Source organism: Rattus rattus, chromosome 9 (genome assembly GCF_011064425.1).
Source record: "Rattus rattus isolate New Zealand chromosome 9, Rrattus_CSIRO_v1, whole genome shotgun sequence".
Classification (NCBI taxonomy): domain Eukaryota; kingdom Metazoa; phylum Chordata; class Mammalia; order Rodentia; family Muridae; genus Rattus; species Rattus rattus.
Window position 1 is genome coordinate 27,803,905 of NC_046162.1, and position 20,990 is coordinate 27,824,894.

The window sequence follows — 20,990 nt, forward strand, 5'->3', positions numbered from 1 at the left end:
ATCCATTTAGAGATAGATGTGACCATAGACGCAGAAATGGTGAATCTTTTAATAAATAAATTAAGTGGCTATTATTTTGTTCTAGTCTTTCCTCAGAGCCAGATAAAGCCACAAGGTTTTGGTGGAAACAACCCCTGAATTTGAGCTGGGGATAGGGTTAAGTGTGCTCGTGCCATGGTCAATTATTAATCTCGGTGGTCAGATACTTTTGCAAACAAAAAGTGGTGAATTATCCTGTAGCTTGCATTAAAAAGTCAAGGAAGGATTTTAGATACACTGGTTCAAATTCCATCGGTTACATTGTGCTTTCTACCCCCTACATGAAAAAAAAATATGACTGAATTGTTTTAGAGGGGGTGTGGGGAGTTTCTGGGAACTTAAGGCAAGCATCAATGTTTATCAAGAATTGGAAACTCCTCCTCTATCTCATTTTTGAATTTAGGACATTATATATGTGATAAGTAGTTACTGCAGTATGACAACTGTTTTATCTTATATTGTGGAGAATTTCAAATTGAAAAATGCTAATATATATCTAAAAGCTTGTCATTTAGAGAGTTGCTCAAGGATTTTTTGAAGAGGCTACAGTGACAGCAAAATGAACGCAATTATAGCCCTATTTTCTGATCAGTGTCTGGAGTGTATGAAAATTGAACAGCACTGCCTTTCCATTCGGGTTCAGAGGCACCCGATTTTAAAGTTATACTTGCCTTTGCACCTTTACTGACACTGCACTAGTGTAAACAGATCTTCTGATAAGTCACCTCGCTGCCTTACATTCTTGGATGTGGCTCTTTGCTGACCCACCACCTAAAGAACAACTTACACTTGTCCAAATGTGTGTTTTGGTAGAGTGTCACCATTGACTGGACCCAATGTGGAAGGCTACCTTAGTGAGAAGAGGGAGTTACTTTTTCTTCACTCTTAATGAATAGTGAAGCGTAGACCTAGAAGGAGAATGGGTGAGCAAGAGAAGAGAACCACGAACACTACAGAAATAGCAAAGACTTGCAGTACAGAACCCAAGGCTACTAGTCATGAATGCTGGCCTAGTGGGGGCTTCGAGAGACAACAAGAATCCTTAGGCAAGGGTCTTTCATCAGCATCATATTCCTTCAGTACGTGAGCTTCCTGTGTCTCTTCCATACAAGAGAGAGAAACAAAAGAAGCTTAAGGTTACATGCTTCTTGAGTAGCTGAGATTGATTGATTGGAAATTCTTCAAAAATGACCAGTTTGATAAGGTTATGGTTTCTGCAATAAGCAATTAAGCCCCAAAAAACCCACATTTTCAGTATTCAGACCATGAGTTGAATGACATTGATTGTAGTAATCTGGTAAATGACAGTGCAATTGTATTCAGCAATAAACATATGAGTGCTTTATCACGCCTGTGGCAGATGACTGAGGGATAGGTTTTATCGTGCAGTGCCTTCAATGTTCAACTCTTGACTCAATTAAGTGTGTATGTGAACAATGATGAATTGGTGACTTAACACCATTTTAGGAGTCCCGAAGCTACTGCTTTTACTACTGTCCCTTGGCAAAGAATGGCCCGAAAGATGGAGATGCTGTCATGTGAAAGATAAGGACACCTGCTATCTATCCTTCGGAAGCCTACAGTCTATTTTTTTTCTTGACAGGAAGTGATCCTTAAAAGGGCTGCAGATCTGGTTGAAGCCCTGTATGGGATGCCCCACAACAACCAGGTGAGCGCTCCAGGTCTCTGACTTAATGAAATGCTTTCTCATTCAATTAAAAAAAAAAAAAACCTTCAGAGTCCTTATTCTATGAGAAAGCATTTTTTAAAAAAGCAGACAAAAGAAATACTCAAGTGTTAAGAACCTCAGGATCTGAGATGTGACATACATGCCACAGGGCTGTTCAAACTTTATTGCTTTTGCAAATATTCTATTTCCTTTTCTGTTGAATCATTTGCCGTGCTGGAAAAATGTTCCATTTAAAAATAAATCTTGACCGGGATGGAAGAATTTAATTTCTTCTCCTAAACTATACAATGAGACCCCAGTAGTGTACCATTTGTGCTTGATGAGAAATGGTGTGCAAGGAATGGAAGCTGCTTGGGAAACTGAGTCTGGCCGGTCTCACTCCTTCCCCACCCCTCCTGAGTTCACTACTCAAAAAGCAGTTGTAGTAATCCTCAGACTTTGGTTTCCTTGCCAGACATGAATGTTTTCCCCACCGGGGGACATGCCCCGAGTTCCACTATGGGCAGGAGAAGAGAAATCTCACAGTACCATGCTGTACTGACAGCAATAGACTTTAGTGTCAAGCAAATAACATTCTGGATCTTAACTGTCTTTAAAGAAGAAAACCCTTTCAAGTTAGCACTTTGCCTTCCATAGCCTCAGTTTCCCCAACTATGATGTGTTCAGGATAATGAAGCTTGACCTCACAGATGTGTCAGCTGAGATACAGAAAGGAATATAGTTGACCACTTAAGGCTCTGAGCACAGAGTATGTTAGAGAGGAAGCACAAGGAAGCTATTGGGAAGTATGAGTTGGGGGAGCTAACAAAGACGTACCTTTGTCTTTTTAGGAGATTATCCTGAAGAGAGCTGCCGACATTGCCGAGGCTCTGTACAGTGTCCCTCGAAACCACAACCAGCTCCCGGCCCTTGCTAACACTTCGGTCCACGCAGGGATGATGGGTGTGAACTCCTTCAGTGGACAACTGGCTGTGAATGTCTCTGAAGCATCACAAGCCACCAATCAAGGTCAGAAGGCTGCTATTTCCCTATCCTCCATTTCTCCTGCCCCTTCACAAAGGCAAGTCCCCACCCCCACCACTTTAAAAAAAAAATGAAGAAAAAGAAAGAAAAGAAAAGGAAAAAAATCAACTATTTTCTCTTAAAAGAGGAGATTCCTTACTTGTGTGTATCGAATATTATTATAGGAGTTTGTTTCTAGTTTCACATCTGGAGACCTAGTAGGGGGCTAGAAAGAATGCATGCATGCATTCAGCCATCTCTACATCCAACTTTCCACCATAAATCATGAGTGACAGATCACAAAGAGAGATGGAATTAAAGTTCTCATAGGCCACAACACATCATTCTTGCCCAGGGAAGAGGGACCTGTTAACTCGGGGGAACATCTCTTAGATTGGGATTTATTCCTGCTCCCAAATGATAATTTATAGGCCCTGCATTGCCACTTCTCAGAGGCCTGCTAAGTATTTATGATCTCCTAAGAAATGTGTCTTTGCTAGCTTCCCATTTTAATCACAGAGATAGCACGACCAACCCACGCACATGAATCACCGGGTCTTTTCCTTCTCCGTTCCAGTGAGGGGTAATAATGGAGCTGTTCCTCCCCTAGACCCCAGGTCTCCCAGGAATGCCCTATCGGGATGCTACCCTCACCCCTGGTTTGTCCCCTTACTTTGCAGGTTTCACCCGCAACTCAAGCAGCGTGTCACCACATGGATATGTGCCTAGCACCACCCCACAGCAGACCAACTATAACTCTGTCACCACAAGCATGAATGGCTACGGCTCTGCCGCCATGTCCAATTTGGGCGGCTCCCCAACCTTCCTCAATGGCTCAGCTGCCAACTCACCCTACGCCAGTAAGTAGATCGATGTCCTCAATCTTATATGTTTCCTTTGCTGAGCTCAGTATCATGTAGAAAGGCCAGCTGGGCATGGCTGGTCCAAGGCCCAGTGCCCCCCTCCATGCCTGCTACCCTCAATACTTGAGGACCCATCCCCTCTTGGAGAGATCTCTGCAGTCTCACCTTATACAAAACCAATGGCCACGCCAAGAACTCCTGCTTGTGGTCAGATCGCAGTGGGGTTACGACCCACTTTCCGGTACTTACTAACTGAAGGCCCCTGAGCAAGTTCATGTCCTCTCCATGCCTCTATTCTCATCCTTAAGAGGAGAAGTATCTGAACCACATCTTCACCTGTACTGGGGGGGGGAACAGGGATAAGACGGTGTTTGCCAGGATCAGGCCTGGCGCAGGAGAGAGGTATTTGGAAATCTTAGTCATTATCCTGATGCTTCAATAATAGATCACCTCCTTAAATAATTCAACTTGTCTGCTGATGTTTCTGTTTTCCTCCTTGTGCATAATATACTTATAAAGAGAGAAAAACAAATCCAAACCTATAGTTTTTTTTTTCACAAAAATCTGGCAAGATAAAACTCTTACACATGCACACACACATACACACACACACAGAGAGAGAGAGAGAAAGAGAGAGAGAGGGGGGGGAGGGGGAGAGAATGTGAAGATTCCTAGGTCCCCCATTCCTACCTTAAGGAAGTTTAGCTTAAAGGATTTGTTGTTTGGGCATAACACTTCAATTGTATGTAAAGAATGCAGCAGATCAGCATCTTTATATATAAATACATACATCTAAAGAGCCTAAGCAAACTGGCATTTCTCTCTATAAAATGTCACAGGCTCTTTCCCCACAACCTCTTGTACTCCCTCTGAGGACCTTTCCAGAGCTGGCCAGGTTCACCTGGAGCATTGTGGAGAGCTCTTCAGATGTAGACAATGTGGCTAGATGCATAGACATTTGTAGAGGAACAAGAATGTGCTGATAAATGAAAGAATATTCGTGAATCGTAGCTCAAAGTACAGAAAACAGAACTGGCTTGCTGAGTGTAGTTCGTGGATAGCAACTCGAAGGTGGGCAGGTCATCCTGGCCCTGAGTTCTATCTGAGGTGATTCTCAGCTCAGCATGTACTGTATTTTTATTCCTAACTTATTCGCCATTTGTAGAACATTTAAAATCTGCCGGATAGTCTGCATGTACCAAGTCAGTTTACCAGCCAACGCTGGGGTCAGTTTCACATTAGATTTTGATTTATTGAAGATCTATATCCCTCAGTGTTCTCCCAGCTACTCAATCAGAAAATGTTTCAATCATGACCTGAAAATTAAAAGGTGGCATTCTTAATTAAATCAATAAGCTAATTGTTATATGGTAGCGATTCAATTTAGGGGCTGGGGTTGTTCACCTTCCCGAGCCTGCGAGGACATCCAATGACTTCTGCCTGAGATCACATCTGTCAGTCGGAGAAACTTTGAACATTTAATTTCCGTTAATTGATTTCCTCAGCGCTCACAAATACAGTATTAAATTCCCAAATAGTCCCTCAGATGGGATGGTTTTTATCTGCATAAATGCAAATAAAACAATAAACACAGAGCCCGGCTGATTTGAATATTTGCCTCTGTAATATTTAATTATTCATAAACCACTCATGTTGAAAAATTCCGACAAAATAAAAAAATAAAATAAGACATTCTCCGGGTGAACACATTTTGTGGTGTGGCTGTTGGTAACTAATAATGTCGTAACAAATGGCAACGCTCCACCATATTTTACCCCTTTCTTGTTAACTGCCCCCCCAAACTCCCCACCTCTAAATACACATAATGATCGCATTTGCCAACGAGATTAATTGCCTTCCTCGGTGAGCCAGCAGGATTTCAAGTCTAAGAATATTTAAAAATCAAACCTCCAGTGCAGGAGTTTTGCAATTTAAATGGGTGTTATTATTGAGCGCATTCCGGCATTTACAAATCCTAAGAGATGGATAAAAATGCTGGTCTCATTAAAAGAAGAAAGTACAGTCTAGAAGATGTTGGGGAGAACTCTGAGGTGTGGAGGAAGCCTCTCTATTCTCCGCCAGTAAGCACCCTGCCCATTTGGACCCTTAGTGACTTGACCTGATGATCAAGAGTCATTTTCCCTGATGGCTCTCCCTTCCCGTGACTGATTTGGTCTCCAGATCTCCAACTTTCCAAAGCTAAGAGACCCAGCACCAGCCAGGCACAAACTTCTCTTCCAACCTGGTGGCCTCTTTCCCTTGTGGATGATTCCTTTGCAGGGGATGCAGTGGGAAGAGTACTGTGGATTATGCAGTATTCACTCCCGCTATTTTCCCAACTACTTCCTTCCTTCCAACTTGCTTATGTGTTAAAAAAAATGTTATAAGCCCCTGGCTTCATGTTATTCTGTCAACTGACAAGATGAAAAGATGTGGAGAACCCTGTGCATCACAAAGAAATATGTGATGTTTATTAAGGGACATAAACAATATAGCACCCAGGAGTATCTAGGATGTTAGAGGCAAAGGAACGGTGTGTATGAAAACACTAGCCTTGACACTGTCTTCTGAAGTAACCAGGACGGCCAATGTTTTCTCAGCATTGTCAGAGCTTCCTGCTCCCCTCACAAACATTGGTAGAAGGCTCCAGCATCGTAGAAGGCTTCTACATTGGTAGACGTGAGAATAGAGAATTGGGAACCTGGATTTATAGCTATGTGCTTCCCACTGATGCTGTGTATGGCAATTTTCTTGTTTACCTGGCCTTCTACCTACTGAATTCTATGTGGTAGAGCATCCAGGCCCAACCATATCCAGACCCTATAACCTCTTGGAGAGAAAGAGGGCTTATGCACATTACCACCTTGTCTGAGCCTAAAGTCATGGTGCTGGGGTTATATGGCCTATTCCTTCATTGCTGATCGTATCCACTCAACTAACCTCTCCCTGTCCCCTCCGCCCCCACATGCTATGTTGGCACTTTATTTAAGCCAGAGATGGAAGACCTTCCCTGGTAGCTCTTTATAAAGTAAATCTCCTCCTCTCTGTTGTTGCTTCTGCCTCTCCAGAGATGACTGCCTTTACCCTGATCCCTCCTGTGTTGTGCTATTCCTGATAAGAAAGGATTGGGCTTTTGTTTTTGCCTGAAAAAAAATCAAGGGATGGAGACTCTGTATTCCTTTCCACAACATGCTCCATGTGTTGGGATCTATTGAGCTGAATGAAAGAGATCATTGCTGCACCCCTGGAAATCCCCAGGACACTAGTGACTAGCACATTCATTATTTGGCATGCAATAAGTCCACAGTAAAATCATGAAGGTCACTTAGCTTGAAGGTAGCACATGTTAAGTTCCAAGTGATGAAATTGGGGGTGGTGGGATCCTGAGAGTTTAGGCCTGGCCCGAGAATGGTCATAGCAGAGTAGCCAGGTCAGATGTCTGCAAGTCTCATCTCTGGATGTAATTCTCCTCTCTTATTGTAACCCTCAGTTGTGCCATCCAGCCCCACCATGGCCTCATCTACAAGCCTCCCCTCCAACTGCAGCAGCTCCTCGGGCATCTTCTCCTTCTCACCAGCCAACATGGTCTCTGCTGTGAAACAGAAGAGTGCTTTCGCACCAGTCGTCAGACCCCAGACCTCCCCGCCTCCCACCTGCACCAGCACCAACGGGAACAGCCTGCAAGGTAAGTTCCAGGCCCACACCCCTGGGATTTTTCAGCCTTGTCTGAAGCCGGTCTCACTGTTGCTGTTGAGTGGGGACTGGAGATGGGAGTTAGCCCCTGGGTCTACCAGCTTAGCCCTCCTCTGTGTCTGTAGCATCCTGGTTCCTGCTCCAGGAACTCCACTCCAGCTCAGGCCTTGCTGGAGAACACTACAGCCATTTACTAGTGCCGCCATTTTCTTTTGTTCCTTCCCACTCTTTGTTGTTGCCTTTATCCCACTGGTGTTTTATAGATACTATCATGTTCTTCATGGCAGAGTCTCTCCTGGGACAGGCCTTCCCCTGAAGTAGGTCACTCGGTCTTCTCTTCTTGTAGCTTGTGCCAGGATGAGGCTGTGGAAAGATGTGGCAGGGAGGGGACAGCTGCAGCCCATTCTGAGCCCTAGGTTAAGGGACCAGTATAACAAACATCAGAGACCTCTTGAGAACCACTGGAATATTCCGGTTGGTTCATATTAAGGCTGTACAGTATCCTTTCCTCCATGAAGTATGGGAAGTGTCAGGACCATCAGGTTTTGAGCTGACCTTTTACATCCATTGAGGGAGAAAAAAAAAAATCCAACTTTAAAAACATGCCGGCTTTTCCTCACATTCTTTTCATGTGCTTGGCTCCGTGAATGGTATCGACCTTCTGGGAGCTCATGTGTTCCCCACAGCAGGATGGTGACACGGATTCTCACAGTAGGTGTCTCACAGATTCCCTACCTTACAGATGAGAAAACTCAAGGTGGAGAGAGGTTCCAATATTTCTTGACTCCTCCCATCTGGTGTGCGACAGTCATTGGCATCAAAATCAGGCCAAAAATCCATTTCTTTCTAGAACCTGACACTTTTCCAAGAATGTATCCCAGATTCCCAAGACAGCCTGCAGGGAAATAAAATCAATAAACCAATCAACTACTATCTATTGATCACCAAATAGTACGGCAGGTGCTCTGCTGAGCACGGAGCAGGCTTTCTGCAGTTAATCCCTATAGTGTCCTGATGAGGTATGGGGGTCATTAGATCAGTACAGTACCTGGTGATTGAGCTTAGGGAGGGTAAACGCAGGTCACAAACATCAGGCAGACAATGGAAGTGAAGGTGGCTGAATGAAAGCTACAGGATTCTGTCCCTAATCCCTACCTTACACTACTCCCCACAGAGTCCAGCTTCCATGGCCAGCATGTCACTCATAGAGAGCAGCTATGGAGACCAGAGTATGGTCAGGAGGGCGGTGACACCCCTGGCACTTCCCAGCCTTATTTCCCATGTGGAAGTGTATGCCCTGTTTAATATGTAGACACATACTACTTTGTGCTGAAGTAAGTACACTCTGGTTCTCCCAAGACCTTCAGAGCTCAGTACTACCCTCAATGGGTAGAAGTGTACAGTCGAGCTTATGGGGCATACAGTCACTTATGGGGCATAGTGAGGGCATGTTGGAGTCAAGATTGAACCTAAATGGTACACTCCAGAGACTGAGCAACCACATCATTGTGCCTCATCACCTGTGGCGGAACGTTTTAGAACATTCCTCAGAACCTGTGGGCAGGTTCTTTGGCCCAGCCAAGTCAGTGCCTAGAATAAGTTGCCATCAATAAGACATACCGTCACCAGTCTATTACCTTAAAGAAAGGTGGGAAGTATTTTACTCTGGAACTACATCTCAGGCCAAATGGACAGACTAGGAAATGCCCTGTACCCTCCCATTCATGCCAACTTTATTCTCCATCAGCTCAAAATACATGCCTCCCCCCTCCCCCAGCTAGAACAACTAAACGTTCATATACATTGAAGTAATGGTGACACATATGGAGGGGGTAAAGTTAACATTTCTTAAGCTGACATTATCAACTTTGGTTAGTTTCTTAGTTGGGTTACTGTTGTTCCAATGAAACACCATGACCAAAGTTGCTTGGGGAGGAAAGGATTTATTCAGCTTATATTTCCACATCACTAAGAAGTCATCATTAAAAAAAAAGTGAGGACAGGAACCTGAAGGCAGGAACTGATTCAGAGACCATAAAAGAGTCCTGCTGACAGGCTCGCTCACCATGGCTTGTTCAGCCTGCTTTCTTAAGGAACCCAGGACCACCAGCCCAAGGATGGCACCAACCACAGTAAGCTGGGCCCTCCCCCATCAATCATTAATTAAGAAATTGCCCTACAAGCTTGCCTCCAGACCAGTTTTTTTGGAAGCATTTTCTCAACTGAGGGTACCTCCTCTCAGGTTATTTGACCCTGGGTCAAGTTGACACAAAACCAGTCAACACATTTATAGTTGATATCAGGAACAAGGTGCAAGGGAGGATTGTGATAATCAGTAGAAGGGTGTTGGTTGACCTTAGAAGGCATGGGGTATGACCCAGGCATATTGCTATACATGACCCAGCCTTTACCATCTAATAGGACATGTCCCTGATGGGACATTATGACTGGACTCTCCTATAACCCATGCTCTTTTCCTCTCCCAATGCTGTCATAAATATCTATACTCTGAAGATGTGACACCATTGGAAAAGTGAATGGAAAAAGGAAAGTTCAATTAAACTAAGACCACTTTCCTTAAACCACTTCTTTGATCTCTTCCTACCTCCCTCCCTCCAGCCTGCATTCATGAAGGGTCGGTCACCCTGGAACATGCACTCTCACCCTTTCTACAGTCCTTCCAGCAGGGCAGGCAGACCTAGTCATAGGCCATCGACACTGGTTTTGTTCAAAGATCTCTTGCATAGATCTTAGAGTGTCCACTGGGAAGTGTGACCTTCTAACACTGTCCTTTCAGACATGCCTCGCCTCCTTTTCAGTTTTGGTCTTCCTCTTTTCCCACTGAAAAGAGACTCCGATGGGCTCTGGAGATGGGTCCAGGATCTCAGCATTGCTCCGTTCTTCCTCTGCCTGCTCAGCCTATAGTAGGACACTTCACTTTGACCCACCCAGTTCAGAACTTCGATCATTCATTCAGACCAGACAAGTGCCTAAGGAAGAGTTTGACAAGCAAATTGACCATGTAAACAAGACTAGATGCAACACATTTGGACCGTTTACATTTTCTAAGGGCCTTTTTACCTCCGACTATCACTGTTAATTGAATGTCCTCCATTTTGCCAGCAGGAGACCTGCACGGTAACTGGATGTGGTACTGAGAATGGAGAGTCACACCAGCAGTGTGGGAGGGCTTACTCCCAGCCTGGCTTATGCCTTGACACACGGCTTCCTCTCTACTGCTTATTTCATCCACTTACAGATGAGGCCACAGAGATAGGGAGCTGAGATGGCTTGTCCACAGACACTCCATTAGCAGAGAGAGCATTTGCCCAACTCTGTTCAACCTCTAGGATGCTTTGCCATATTATATTTGAGCCACCAGGTTGCATCCATGTAGAGGAACAAGGTCTAACAATTTTGAAAGCTTGCTCCATATTTGGGAAGACCCAATACTCAGGTTTGTGAGACAGATCTACCCATAGAGGCTGGCTCCCAGCCATGGACTACAGAGGCAAGTAACATGAAGCAGAATCAGGTCGTTTCACAGGCTAGCTGCCTTTGAACTGTTTCTCAGATGAAAAGCAAATGGGAATTCCAGCCCAGGGAGAGCATTGTTTTAAGCTGAGAGGCACCCATTACCAAGAGTGTTTCTGTAAGCAATGTGTTACTGTATCTGTTACCTGGGAAACTTAGCAGTTCTTTATAAGGAAGGTGAGCTCTCCCTATTAGCAGTTTTGAAACATTTGTTTGGTTGCTGTCAGTTGGACTCTGGTGCTATTATAAGTTACCTGTCCTCCTGTTCACCTGTCCAGTGTACCCATTAGCAGATGTGACAAACAGCTGTTCTGCCCCACTTCCCAGCTGTGACAAACAGCATCCTAGCCTCTGCTTCTGTGAGATCAGTTTTGTAGCTTGTATGTATGTGACGACAGTGGTACCTGTCTTTCTGAGTCCAACTCATTGTGCTTAATATAAGGTCCTTCGTCACATTTGCTGATCTGTAATTGGCCAATGTGCAGATGCTGAGTCTGTGGATATGCAGAGCCAACTGTCCATCTTGCTTGCTAAAGGCATTTGCCTGCAGAGCTCTTTCCCATGTACTAAGGCCAATTGACGCCATGTGTAAAACTCTGGAAACTGCAGCTTCCCTCTGGATTGACTGATAAACACGTAGAAAAAGTTCCACCTGTTCTTAGCATGATGAAGTCTTTAACATCATGATAACTCTTAACCCTAGGCTCCCAAGTAGACCAAAAGCTTGGGTCACCTGCTTTATTCAGCCCTTGTCCCTGGAAAGAAATGTCTTTTTCCTTCTAAAACAGTTGTCCCGGAGAGCTTGAGTCCTACATGAGGACTTCAGAGACAGGACAGAACCATCACACGCCGCCAAAATGTCCACTAACTAAGATAAGAAGATCAGGGAGATTTTGTGAAGCAGTAGTCATAGGAGGCCCCTCTCCCCATACCTTGTTGATATTCACGTTCTTCTTGACCCTAAATATTATGCACCTCAGAATTAACTCTTACAGAACTTGTCTCTCTGTGTCTCTGTGTCTGTCACTGTCTCTCTTCCTCTCCTCCTTCCCCTCCCTCCTCCTTCCCCCTTCTCTCTCTGTCTCTCTTCTTACCCCCCCCCATTCAGTTTGTGGAAGCTCTTGCCTCACTCCACACCTGATGAGACCATATTTATACCTGAGGTAGTTTGGGGAAAGATTACATCCTCGGTTCTTCAGTCTCTCCCAACTCTGTGGAGCTTTCAACCAGTGTCTTAGTTCTTATCAAAATGGGAACCTTTAAGATGGATTAATTTGCCTTTCAACACACTGGTTTTGGGGGCTCCCCTCAGAAAACATGGTCACCCAGCACTGGGGACCATGGCAGAGCCTCTGTGGTCTTGTGATGATGTCTTGGCACACAGTCTTGGGAATGTGGTGTCTCATGGAAATCAGGGCCAGCTCTACTTAAGCAAGTCAGCATTCCTGCAGCAGTTTTGGGACATTCCACGCCTCCGATACCCATCCCTCTCACCCACATAATTAATTTTGAGATTGCAGCACAGATAGAAAAACAGTTTCTAGACCCAGGATTGTCATGTAGTCACGCAGTGAGGTTTCTTTATTGGGAGGGCCACTTTTGAGGTGCCTAGACTCAGGCCACAAACAGCCAGCATTTTGTTGTGTAAGAAAAGTGTAGGGTGCAGTAACCCTTTACAAAACCTTATATCAGTAACTGTAGGCCTTGGGTAAAGGGTAATAGACTTTGTGTTAGACTTATATTCTGTGAGCTGGCCCAGAAGAGTTGGAAGAGTAGGGACAAGCCAAGCCTGTCCCATAGTGCTCCCTAAGTATATTTGATCTTAACACCAGCTGTGTGCAAACATTTATAAGCCGGAAATCATGTTTGAAAACATCTACGACTCTAAATTCTCTTCAAAGAATTCAGAAGCTTAGTTTAGCCAACATCCCAGGACAGTACAACCCCTCTGTCCAAGGCGTGCCTTCTGCCACACCCACGCCATTCCCTTGCAGGGGACTGCTGCCAGTTGGTCTCTCAAGGCTAAGGGGTTTATAAGGATCAAACCAAGAAGTATATCAGCACACCAGTGAATTCGGTGGGCAACTTTTAATGAAAACCTATGAAGAAGCTTAATCTAATCCACCTAAGAAATTATTCGAGTAACGGAACACTATTTTAATTTTTTATTTAATTCACGCTATCCTTATAGGATATTTTCATAGGGCCTAGATGGTAAGTGTCCATCTAGACTGCAACGAACACATCTAAGAATCCATGAGCTAAAACAGCAGGTTTGTCAGCTTTCCTGAACTGTCCCAGGGCAGAGACTGCCCTTCCACACCGGGAACATAGTTATCTATCTATCTATCTATCTATCTATCTATCTATCTATCTATCCATCCATCCATCCATCCATCTATCTATCTATTCATTTGAAAGGAAGAGAGACTAGCTTCACTGGCTACCGGCTTTTACATTCCTGCTATCTAGGCTTTATGTGCCAGCACACTAAGGGACCCTCCCTCTCCCAGCCATGCCAATCCTTTACATGAGGCTGCAGCATCTGGAACTCTCAAGTTAAGGCCCAGGGTTTAAATACTAAGCTCCCTCTCCCTCCCCACCCCCAACCCCAGTTCAGTGAAATCTAGGGCTCACTCAGCTCTTAAGGGGGACCGCTTTCCCAACTGATCCCGAATCTTGGGTGGCAGGGGTTGGGGGCTTAAGTCAGGCTGCATTTGGCAAAAGCCGACTTCCTGTTTCTAAGAATGAGAGGCTTATGAGGGTTTAGGAAAGGACTCCAGGAGCTTTTGGACTGCAGAAGGGGCTCTTGCAAAACAACATTTGGATGATTTACGTGTAAATGAATCAGAAACATGTGGATTGAATTTCCTCTCGAATACAAATGGGTTTAAAAATTAACGGAAAAAGTGTTTGGCAGAATACTTTTGGGTTTTTCTTTTAATTGACTCTAAAATGTCAGGGGTTGGGGTAGGGGAGTCAGAGAAATGGGGGGGGCACATGGCCTGGCTTCCCTCTGTCCGTCTGTGCTAATGGGGTTCCTTTATTTTTAAGGTACATTTTCCATACATGATGGTTTAGACAAAAGACGGGGAAAGAGGTCCACTTTAAGAGGTCCACTTTCCCTATGCACGTGTTAATCACTAACAAGAATATTCACTTGAGTTTAGATTTGTCAATGAAGAGGAAAGAAAAGCCCCCTCCCCCCCCGTGTTACCATTAGTAGGTCAAAGACAGCCATGTCTTTGGTCTTGCACAGGTATCTCTCATGTCTTGGTGTGTTTTCAAGTTGCCACACTGTCTTTCCTACAGCAAACCCCTATTTTTCACACGCTTTATGTTAAGTGTGCCCTATGGAATGGGGTCCATTTGATGTAGGGGCAAACACAGACCAGAGAAGTTTAACAGCGCTTTCAGCTAGATCCAAGAAGCAGAAATGAGGTTCACAGGCAGAGGTAACCCGCCTTGGGGTTCGACCCTGCCTCTCTACTTCTACTGTAAATGTTCACGAACTCCTCAATGCTGCGGTTCACTTCGTGTTCCAGCCAAGGAGGCTGAGGGTCAGGCAGACGACTAGCCATCTCAGGGGAATGCCTTCAGAAGTGGGCAGGCATGAGGTAGAATTTCCTGAACACGGCAGCTCCGAACTCCAAACTCTAAAATAAAAACTGGGTTGACTTAAAACAGGTCTTCCCTTCATACATTTTTTTTTCCTAGCGGCTGTACTCAGATCATTCCAGAAATCCTGAGGGTAGAAAAGGCATTCTTTGGTTTCAGGCAAATATACCCTCTCCTCCAACCCCATGCTTCCTCTGGGTTTGGCTTTCCCTGTGAACAATGCCTGTTGTGGCTGGCAGATCCTTTTTCAGCGAGGGTTGAAGGGAAAGCCCTCAGATGGATGCTCTGTTGCTTAATTTTCATGCTAATACAGAACATAAGGAGAGACTGTGTGCAGAAACTGTTGGCAGTTACAGTGGGCTGTTTCTTTATTTTATATTTCGTATGTGATGGGAGGGAGGGGGCAAGGCAGAATGACAAACTGAAAATTCTCACTGTTTTGCACAGTCTGAGGCTGCAACTCTCCCAGTGGTATTCGAACTGTGCACCTTTCTAGTTAGGCCTTAAAACTGAAGTGAGATTTGGAGGTCTGCTTAGGATCCCCTGTCAGAGACACATATACAGGTGTATCATTTTTAATAAAGTGCATGTATATTTTACAACACAATTCATTCCCCGGAAGATTCGAGGGCATCTGGTATTGTCCTGTATGGGTTGGGTTTGTTTTTGTTTTTTTTTTTTTTAATTATCGTGTCTCCCCTCCCTCCAGAAATGTGTGGATGCGAAGCCGTTGACCTCTGTCTTTTCTCTCCATAGCGATATCTGGCATGATTGTCCCTCCCATGTGAAAGAATTGCCTTGAAGAATTTTATTAATGAAGAGGTTGGATCCTGCTACGAAAGTAATCTGACATGAGTCCCAGAGTGGAACTTTTAACTCAGGCCTTTTTAAGAGGAAATCACACAATAACTGCAGATTTTTAAACAAAGTCACCGACCTTGCAAATACTGAGATTGGAAAGGGGACCTGCCAGAGCGGGGTGTTGGTTAGAGTCGGACTCCCCGAGTGTCTGGGGGATATATTTATTCTGTATTGATAAAAAAAAAGAACAAGCCCACCTTTTCTTTTTTTTTCTTTCTCTTTTCTTTCCTTAAGCTTAACTCTGCAACCATTTGTCTTTTGTAAACCATTAAGCTACACACAAGGGCCACTCTAAATAAGACTCCATGTTTTAATTTATGATGTTTTTAAAGCTATGTAAGGGGAGAATGAAGTGGTGATATTTACAAAAAAGAAAAAAGAAAAAAAAGAAAAAAGAAAAAAAGCTGAAAAGGAAAAAAAAAAGAAAAAACAGGGAAAAATAAATTAAAAAAAAAAAAAAGCTCGTAAGGGACAGAATAGGAGAATGCCAGTTAGATTTTTTAGAAAACTAAGGGTCGGCTTCTGCGCCTTAAAGCATATCAGTGATAATTAGCTCAGACAGTGCATTTCCAATATCTAACTTAACACGCCATCCCTTAGCAGTGCAAGCTTCTCTCTCTCTTTTGTATGGTTGTCTTAAGTAACTGTGTAAATAGGTGTAACCTGGAAAGTTACCAAGCAACATACATGATCATATTTTCCCTTGTACTCAGAAAATCCAGTGCCTCTAGACAGATTGTTTAAAAACAAACAAAAAAACAAAAACAAAAAAAAAAACAAAACAAAAACCCTGCATCTTTAAACCCGATCTTATTCTTTTACTTAACTTCATCTTCTCCCAAAGCCAGCGGCCTCTGAAGGTGGAGCGGCACGTGTACCGAGCGAGATTCTCCTAAACTTCACGGGACAGGGTCCAGGCACAGAATCCCACATACGCCCTCCAGTTTACCAAGCCAAAATCTTGCTCACTCCACCATCAAGAGAACCAAGCTTACTCATGCTGGAGTCCTCAATATTAACTCTGTATCGGGGCCCAAAAACCCAAACAAAGCAAACCGACAAAGGTATGCTGTTCCGGGCTCCCAAATCGCACAGGGGTCTGTACCAGCAAGACCCCCTCATGATTGGAAAGTTCTACATTCAGTCCACAGGTAAAGTGCTTTGGAGTTCAGTGTGAAAGGAAACTGGGAGAGAGGAAGAGAAGGTTGAGGCTTCAAACTCAGCTTTCCATGGGAAAGTTTGCTTTCAACTGGGAAGTGTTCTTAAAGAATCCATAGCAAAGATCCAGCCAGCAAGGCTCGGAGGGGGCGTGTTCCTGCTGACCTTTGCCCTTCTGTTTCTGTACGTAGTTATAAATACTGTAGATTTCTTTTGTGATTTTTTTTTGCCAAAGTTGTTGTTTTATTTATACATTTTAATGTCTTAAGGTGATTTTCGATCTCACACACACGCAAAGGATTTTGCCGCATATTTTGCAAATAAATAAAAAGCGCGCTACCTTTAGCTTGCACATACTTGCAAAGTTAATTCAAAGGCTTTCTGTTTGTTTGTTTTAATGGGGATTTTGTAAAATATCCATATAAATAATGTATTTATCTCTGGAATTTGTACATTGCTTTTCTCTCCTTCCTCCAACCCCACCCCCCAACCCCAGTTTATTTTGTGTGTGTGTTTGCTTTGTGAACAGTGCGCGCATATAGTTTCGTCGCCTATGGTTGTATTAACTGTTTCAATGTGATTTTTAAACAATTCATTTATAGGTATTTTTAGTATTGTTTTAAACCATGCTTCATTTTTTTTTATTTCCACCCAAAAGCCATTGTCTATTTTTGTATTATTTGTAAGTTAAGAAGTTTTTTCCAATATATGGCAAAAAAAATTAGTAGCATATTATTCTTGTAGTATTTAGTTCTGTAGATTTAAAAATAATGTATCCTTTGCTTTGGAAGCATACAAAAAATGCTGTTTTACTCTATTAATATGCATGGAATCTCTCCCTTTGGAGTGACGCATTTTGTGCATTAAATTTGGGGGAGAAACTTCATAGAGATCAATGGACATACTTTCTTTCTTAAGTCTGCTTGTATATTCTCTGTCTTTCACATAAATATAAACCAGCAGATTGGATGCCTTAACAATGCAAGTCACACCCATTTCACCTGTACATTGTACTGTGCACCCCCACCGTCAGCCATCACTCACATTCTAAGAAAAAAAAAAAAAAGAAAAAGAAGAAAAAAAAAGAGAAATGGAAAAGCACAAACGAACTGTTTTGTTACTTTAAGACAATGTTACTTTTTCTAGTAGAGCAAGTGAACATTAACGATGCTGCGACTGTGCATGCCCCGTATGGATTTCAACGGTTTTCACTAGACTGTCAGAGTGCGGATTTTTATGGGTTGGGGAGGGCAGGGGAGGGGAGTTGGGGGAGGGGGGACTGGTAGGGAAGGGGAGGGAGGAAAGCCGATTTTTCATGGTGAGAAATAATAATAATGACAACTGATGATAATAATAATAATAATAAAAAGAAACTGGAAAAAAATATAAGCAAGGTTTAGCATTGCTTCTCCGTACTCAGAAAGGTTGTCTGAATTCGTGTGGTAAGCGCTGGCCCGAAGATGTCTAAGGTCTAAAGCCATATTTTGTCTGGTGAGCCAGACGACTGTCTGCAAAGGAACGAGCGGTGAGCCGGTGAGACGTCCGGCTCAGACCCTGACAAAAGACGCCACCAATCTGTTAGCCATGTGCCGTGGTGAGAACTTTACTGGAAAGCCCAAAGAGCCTTTAAAAAGAAAATGTGTATCAACTTGTGTTCTGTTGCTTCTGTTTGATTAGATGATGGAGAAGTAGCCTGGTTTTAGGAACCACTTTCTTCTACACGAAATCTTGTTTTCAAGTTCCTTTAAGATATAGCCCCCTAAATACAGAATATGGCTTTTAAAAGAAGATGGAGTAGAGAATTCAATTCAGATTTCAGTTTTGGGGGAAGAGCCCTGCCTCTGGATGACTGGATGTGCATACGCCATGACGGGCCTCACAATGTAGGTTGCAGCTCGATGAACTCACCTCTTAATCTACAAATCTTTCACCTTCTTATCAAATGTTTTCAGTAGACACACACTGTACAGTCCGATTGTTAGAGCACTTAACTACTGTAGAGATTGTTATAATTTCTTTTTCCTTTCTCTTTTTTCTTTCTTTCTTTCTCTCTTTCTTTTTTTTCTTTTTTTTTTTTTTTTTTGCAAAAATTCAAGCTGTAAAAACTTTTCAACTTTCACAATATTTAATTAAAGTTACTTCCTGTCTGTGATGGCAGTTCCTAGTGGCGTATTCATTTCTCTATGGCAACATTCAATGAACTGCAAAAGGCCTGGGTTTGCTATTATTCGGGCCAGTGTTAACACCCAGAGAAAATTAGCCTAGGCCTGGGGCACCCACTTCCTTTCTTTGTGGATCCCTCAGGGATCTGCTAATTTGGAATGCAAATTGAACACGCACAGCGTACTGCTGCCCTCTGCTGGCATGAGCCAGGTGTGCACGTGCACGAGCTGGCCCACAGAGGAGGCAAGAGCCCCCAGTCCCATTATAGGTGAACAGCGAGATCCCCCCCCCCGCCCCACTATAAGGGCTGAATTGGGAATCCAGGAACTGGTCATTCTAGAACACCATCCTCTGCACTGGAAGTCTGAGCTAAACTCTTCCTAAGCAACTGCTAATTAATCCCAGTGAGCCTTCTGGCCAATTAATTATTTGCCCTGGCTTGCTGATGAGGCATATGTGACTAGAGAATATATATATATATATTTAGCTTCATGTGGATAATAGTTTTTTTCCTTTTTCCTGGTGGACGAAACCACATCTGTCTGGAATCAAACGTTACAGGCCCTCAGTAGGTGTGCAAACTTCATAGGTACCCAGAAGATACATACACATATCTGCGACCAGGTCGTTTAAGTCCTGAGCATACATCTTTCCGTTGTACTTTCCACGTCTTTACTAATTTTGCGATGAGTGGACACGATGAGGTTAATGATGCTTACGAAATGCCTCGACCAGCAGAAACTCCATGGCCAGACCTAAGAGGGTGTCGCATAACCGCCAGCACATTTGTGGGAGGCACTGCTACTGCAGTGCTCTGAAACACAGCCCAAGGTAAGGTCCTGAACGACTGCCCTGTGTTAGCCAAAAGTACAGAAGCTGCTGTTCTGTCTTCCACAGACAATCCTGCCTGATCAGCTTGGCCATCCCCCTGCCCTGTTTTTTTAAAATTCTGTATTAGTTACAGAAGATAAAAACTGAACAAAAGGTTCAGGATGTCTTCAGGATGTACAAGGTGTCAGACAAGACAACCCACTTCCAAGTCACCCATGTCTCATGTCTGTAATGCTTAAGCTGCAAGAGGCAGGCATACACCAGCGCTCCAGAGAATAAAAACAAATAACCGTACTCAGCATTACTGGCTTAGCACTCCTTAAGGCCTACCTCCTGACAGCATTCATTCATTCACTCATTCACTCATTCATTCATTCATTCGTATATCTATTTATCCATTCATTTGTTCCTTTAAACCTCAAGCGTTTGCCGTGCCTACAACGCTAGATGAGGAGTGGTGGGTCCATTAGTAAGAACACTGACATTGTTTCCACTCTTGGAGCTTACGATAGAAAAATTGACATAACCCCCCCCCAACACACATAACATGTAACAAGGGTAATGAAGTCCAAGTCAAGAATGTTTTTATGGTATAACATTGTGAGGTCTGACATAATCTGGAAAAGTCTTCTAGAGAAAGTAGGCATTGAGCTGCATAAAATGTGACCAGCTGAGGCACAATGGCTGACAGCCAGGGGGATGACTGAGCTCGAAGCAGGATAAAGGCACCCAAGAGTAGAAAGGTTGTGGGAATGGAGTACACCAGTGACTCTATGGGGCACAGCAACTCCAATTCACAGCATATTCTGGGCACCTAGCGTGGGTTTGGTGTGCTAGATGCTAACAAGCCGATCGGCTGAAGTTCCTTCATGCAGAGACTCTGACAAATTTACAAACTCACAGTCCCTGAGTGTTCCCAAAGGCAATGCTGGATTAAAATTGGCACAAATCCTGTGGGGTTAAGCAGATAGGCAGGGAGAGAGGGGAAGGGAGAGAGGGAGAGGGAGAGAGGGAGAGAGAGAAAGGGAGAGAGGGAGGGAGAGAGGAGAGGGGAGAGAGGGAGGGGAGGAGGGAGGGAGAGGGGAGGCAGGGAGGCTACAGCTACCAGCAAACACATGTTTCATCTGAAGTGAACATGGGGCCAGAGTTGTTCCAGACAATTTGCCCAAACCAGAATGTATCCTTTGTTCATTTTAGGACTTTGAGATGTGTTGCTAGATATTTTGCACCAGCATTGGAGTTGATGACATTTCATTTTATAAATATTGGAATCCGATCTAAAATCGATGATTCGAAAACAAGTGTCAGTGGCTTGAGAGATGGCTCAGCACTTAAGGGCACTGGCTACTTTTGTAAAGGACCCAGGTTTAGTTCCTAGCACTTACATGATGGATCATAACCATATTTAACGTAGGATCCAGTTCCCTCTTCTAGCCTCCTCTGGCACGGCATATATGGGGTATCTATACATACATGCAAGTGACAATCATATATATATATATATATATATACACACATATATATATGTATATATATAA

The 20,990-nt window shown here is 43.7% G+C and overlaps 1 protein-coding gene across 2 annotated transcripts in view; it reads left to right on the plus strand.

The window, feature by feature from the left end:
* Ebf1 (EBF transcription factor 1) overlaps positions 1-18,610 on the plus strand; it is a 386,748-nt gene extending 368,138 nt beyond the window's left edge. For both annotated transcript variants that reach the window (XM_032913237.1, XM_032913238.1), the window contains exons 12-16: positions 1,643-1,708; positions 2,560-2,737; positions 3,412-3,591; positions 7,085-7,279; positions 15,196-18,610. In XM_032913237.1, coding sequence (XP_032769128.1) covers positions 1,643-1,708; positions 2,560-2,737; positions 3,412-3,591; positions 7,085-7,279; positions 15,196-15,227 — 651 coding nt within the window. In that variant the 3' untranslated portion in view covers positions 15,228-18,610. The remainder of the gene's footprint in view (positions 1-1,642; positions 1,709-2,559; positions 2,738-3,411; positions 3,592-7,084; positions 7,280-15,195) is intronic.
* Positions 18,611-20,990: the final 2,380 nt, after the last annotated feature.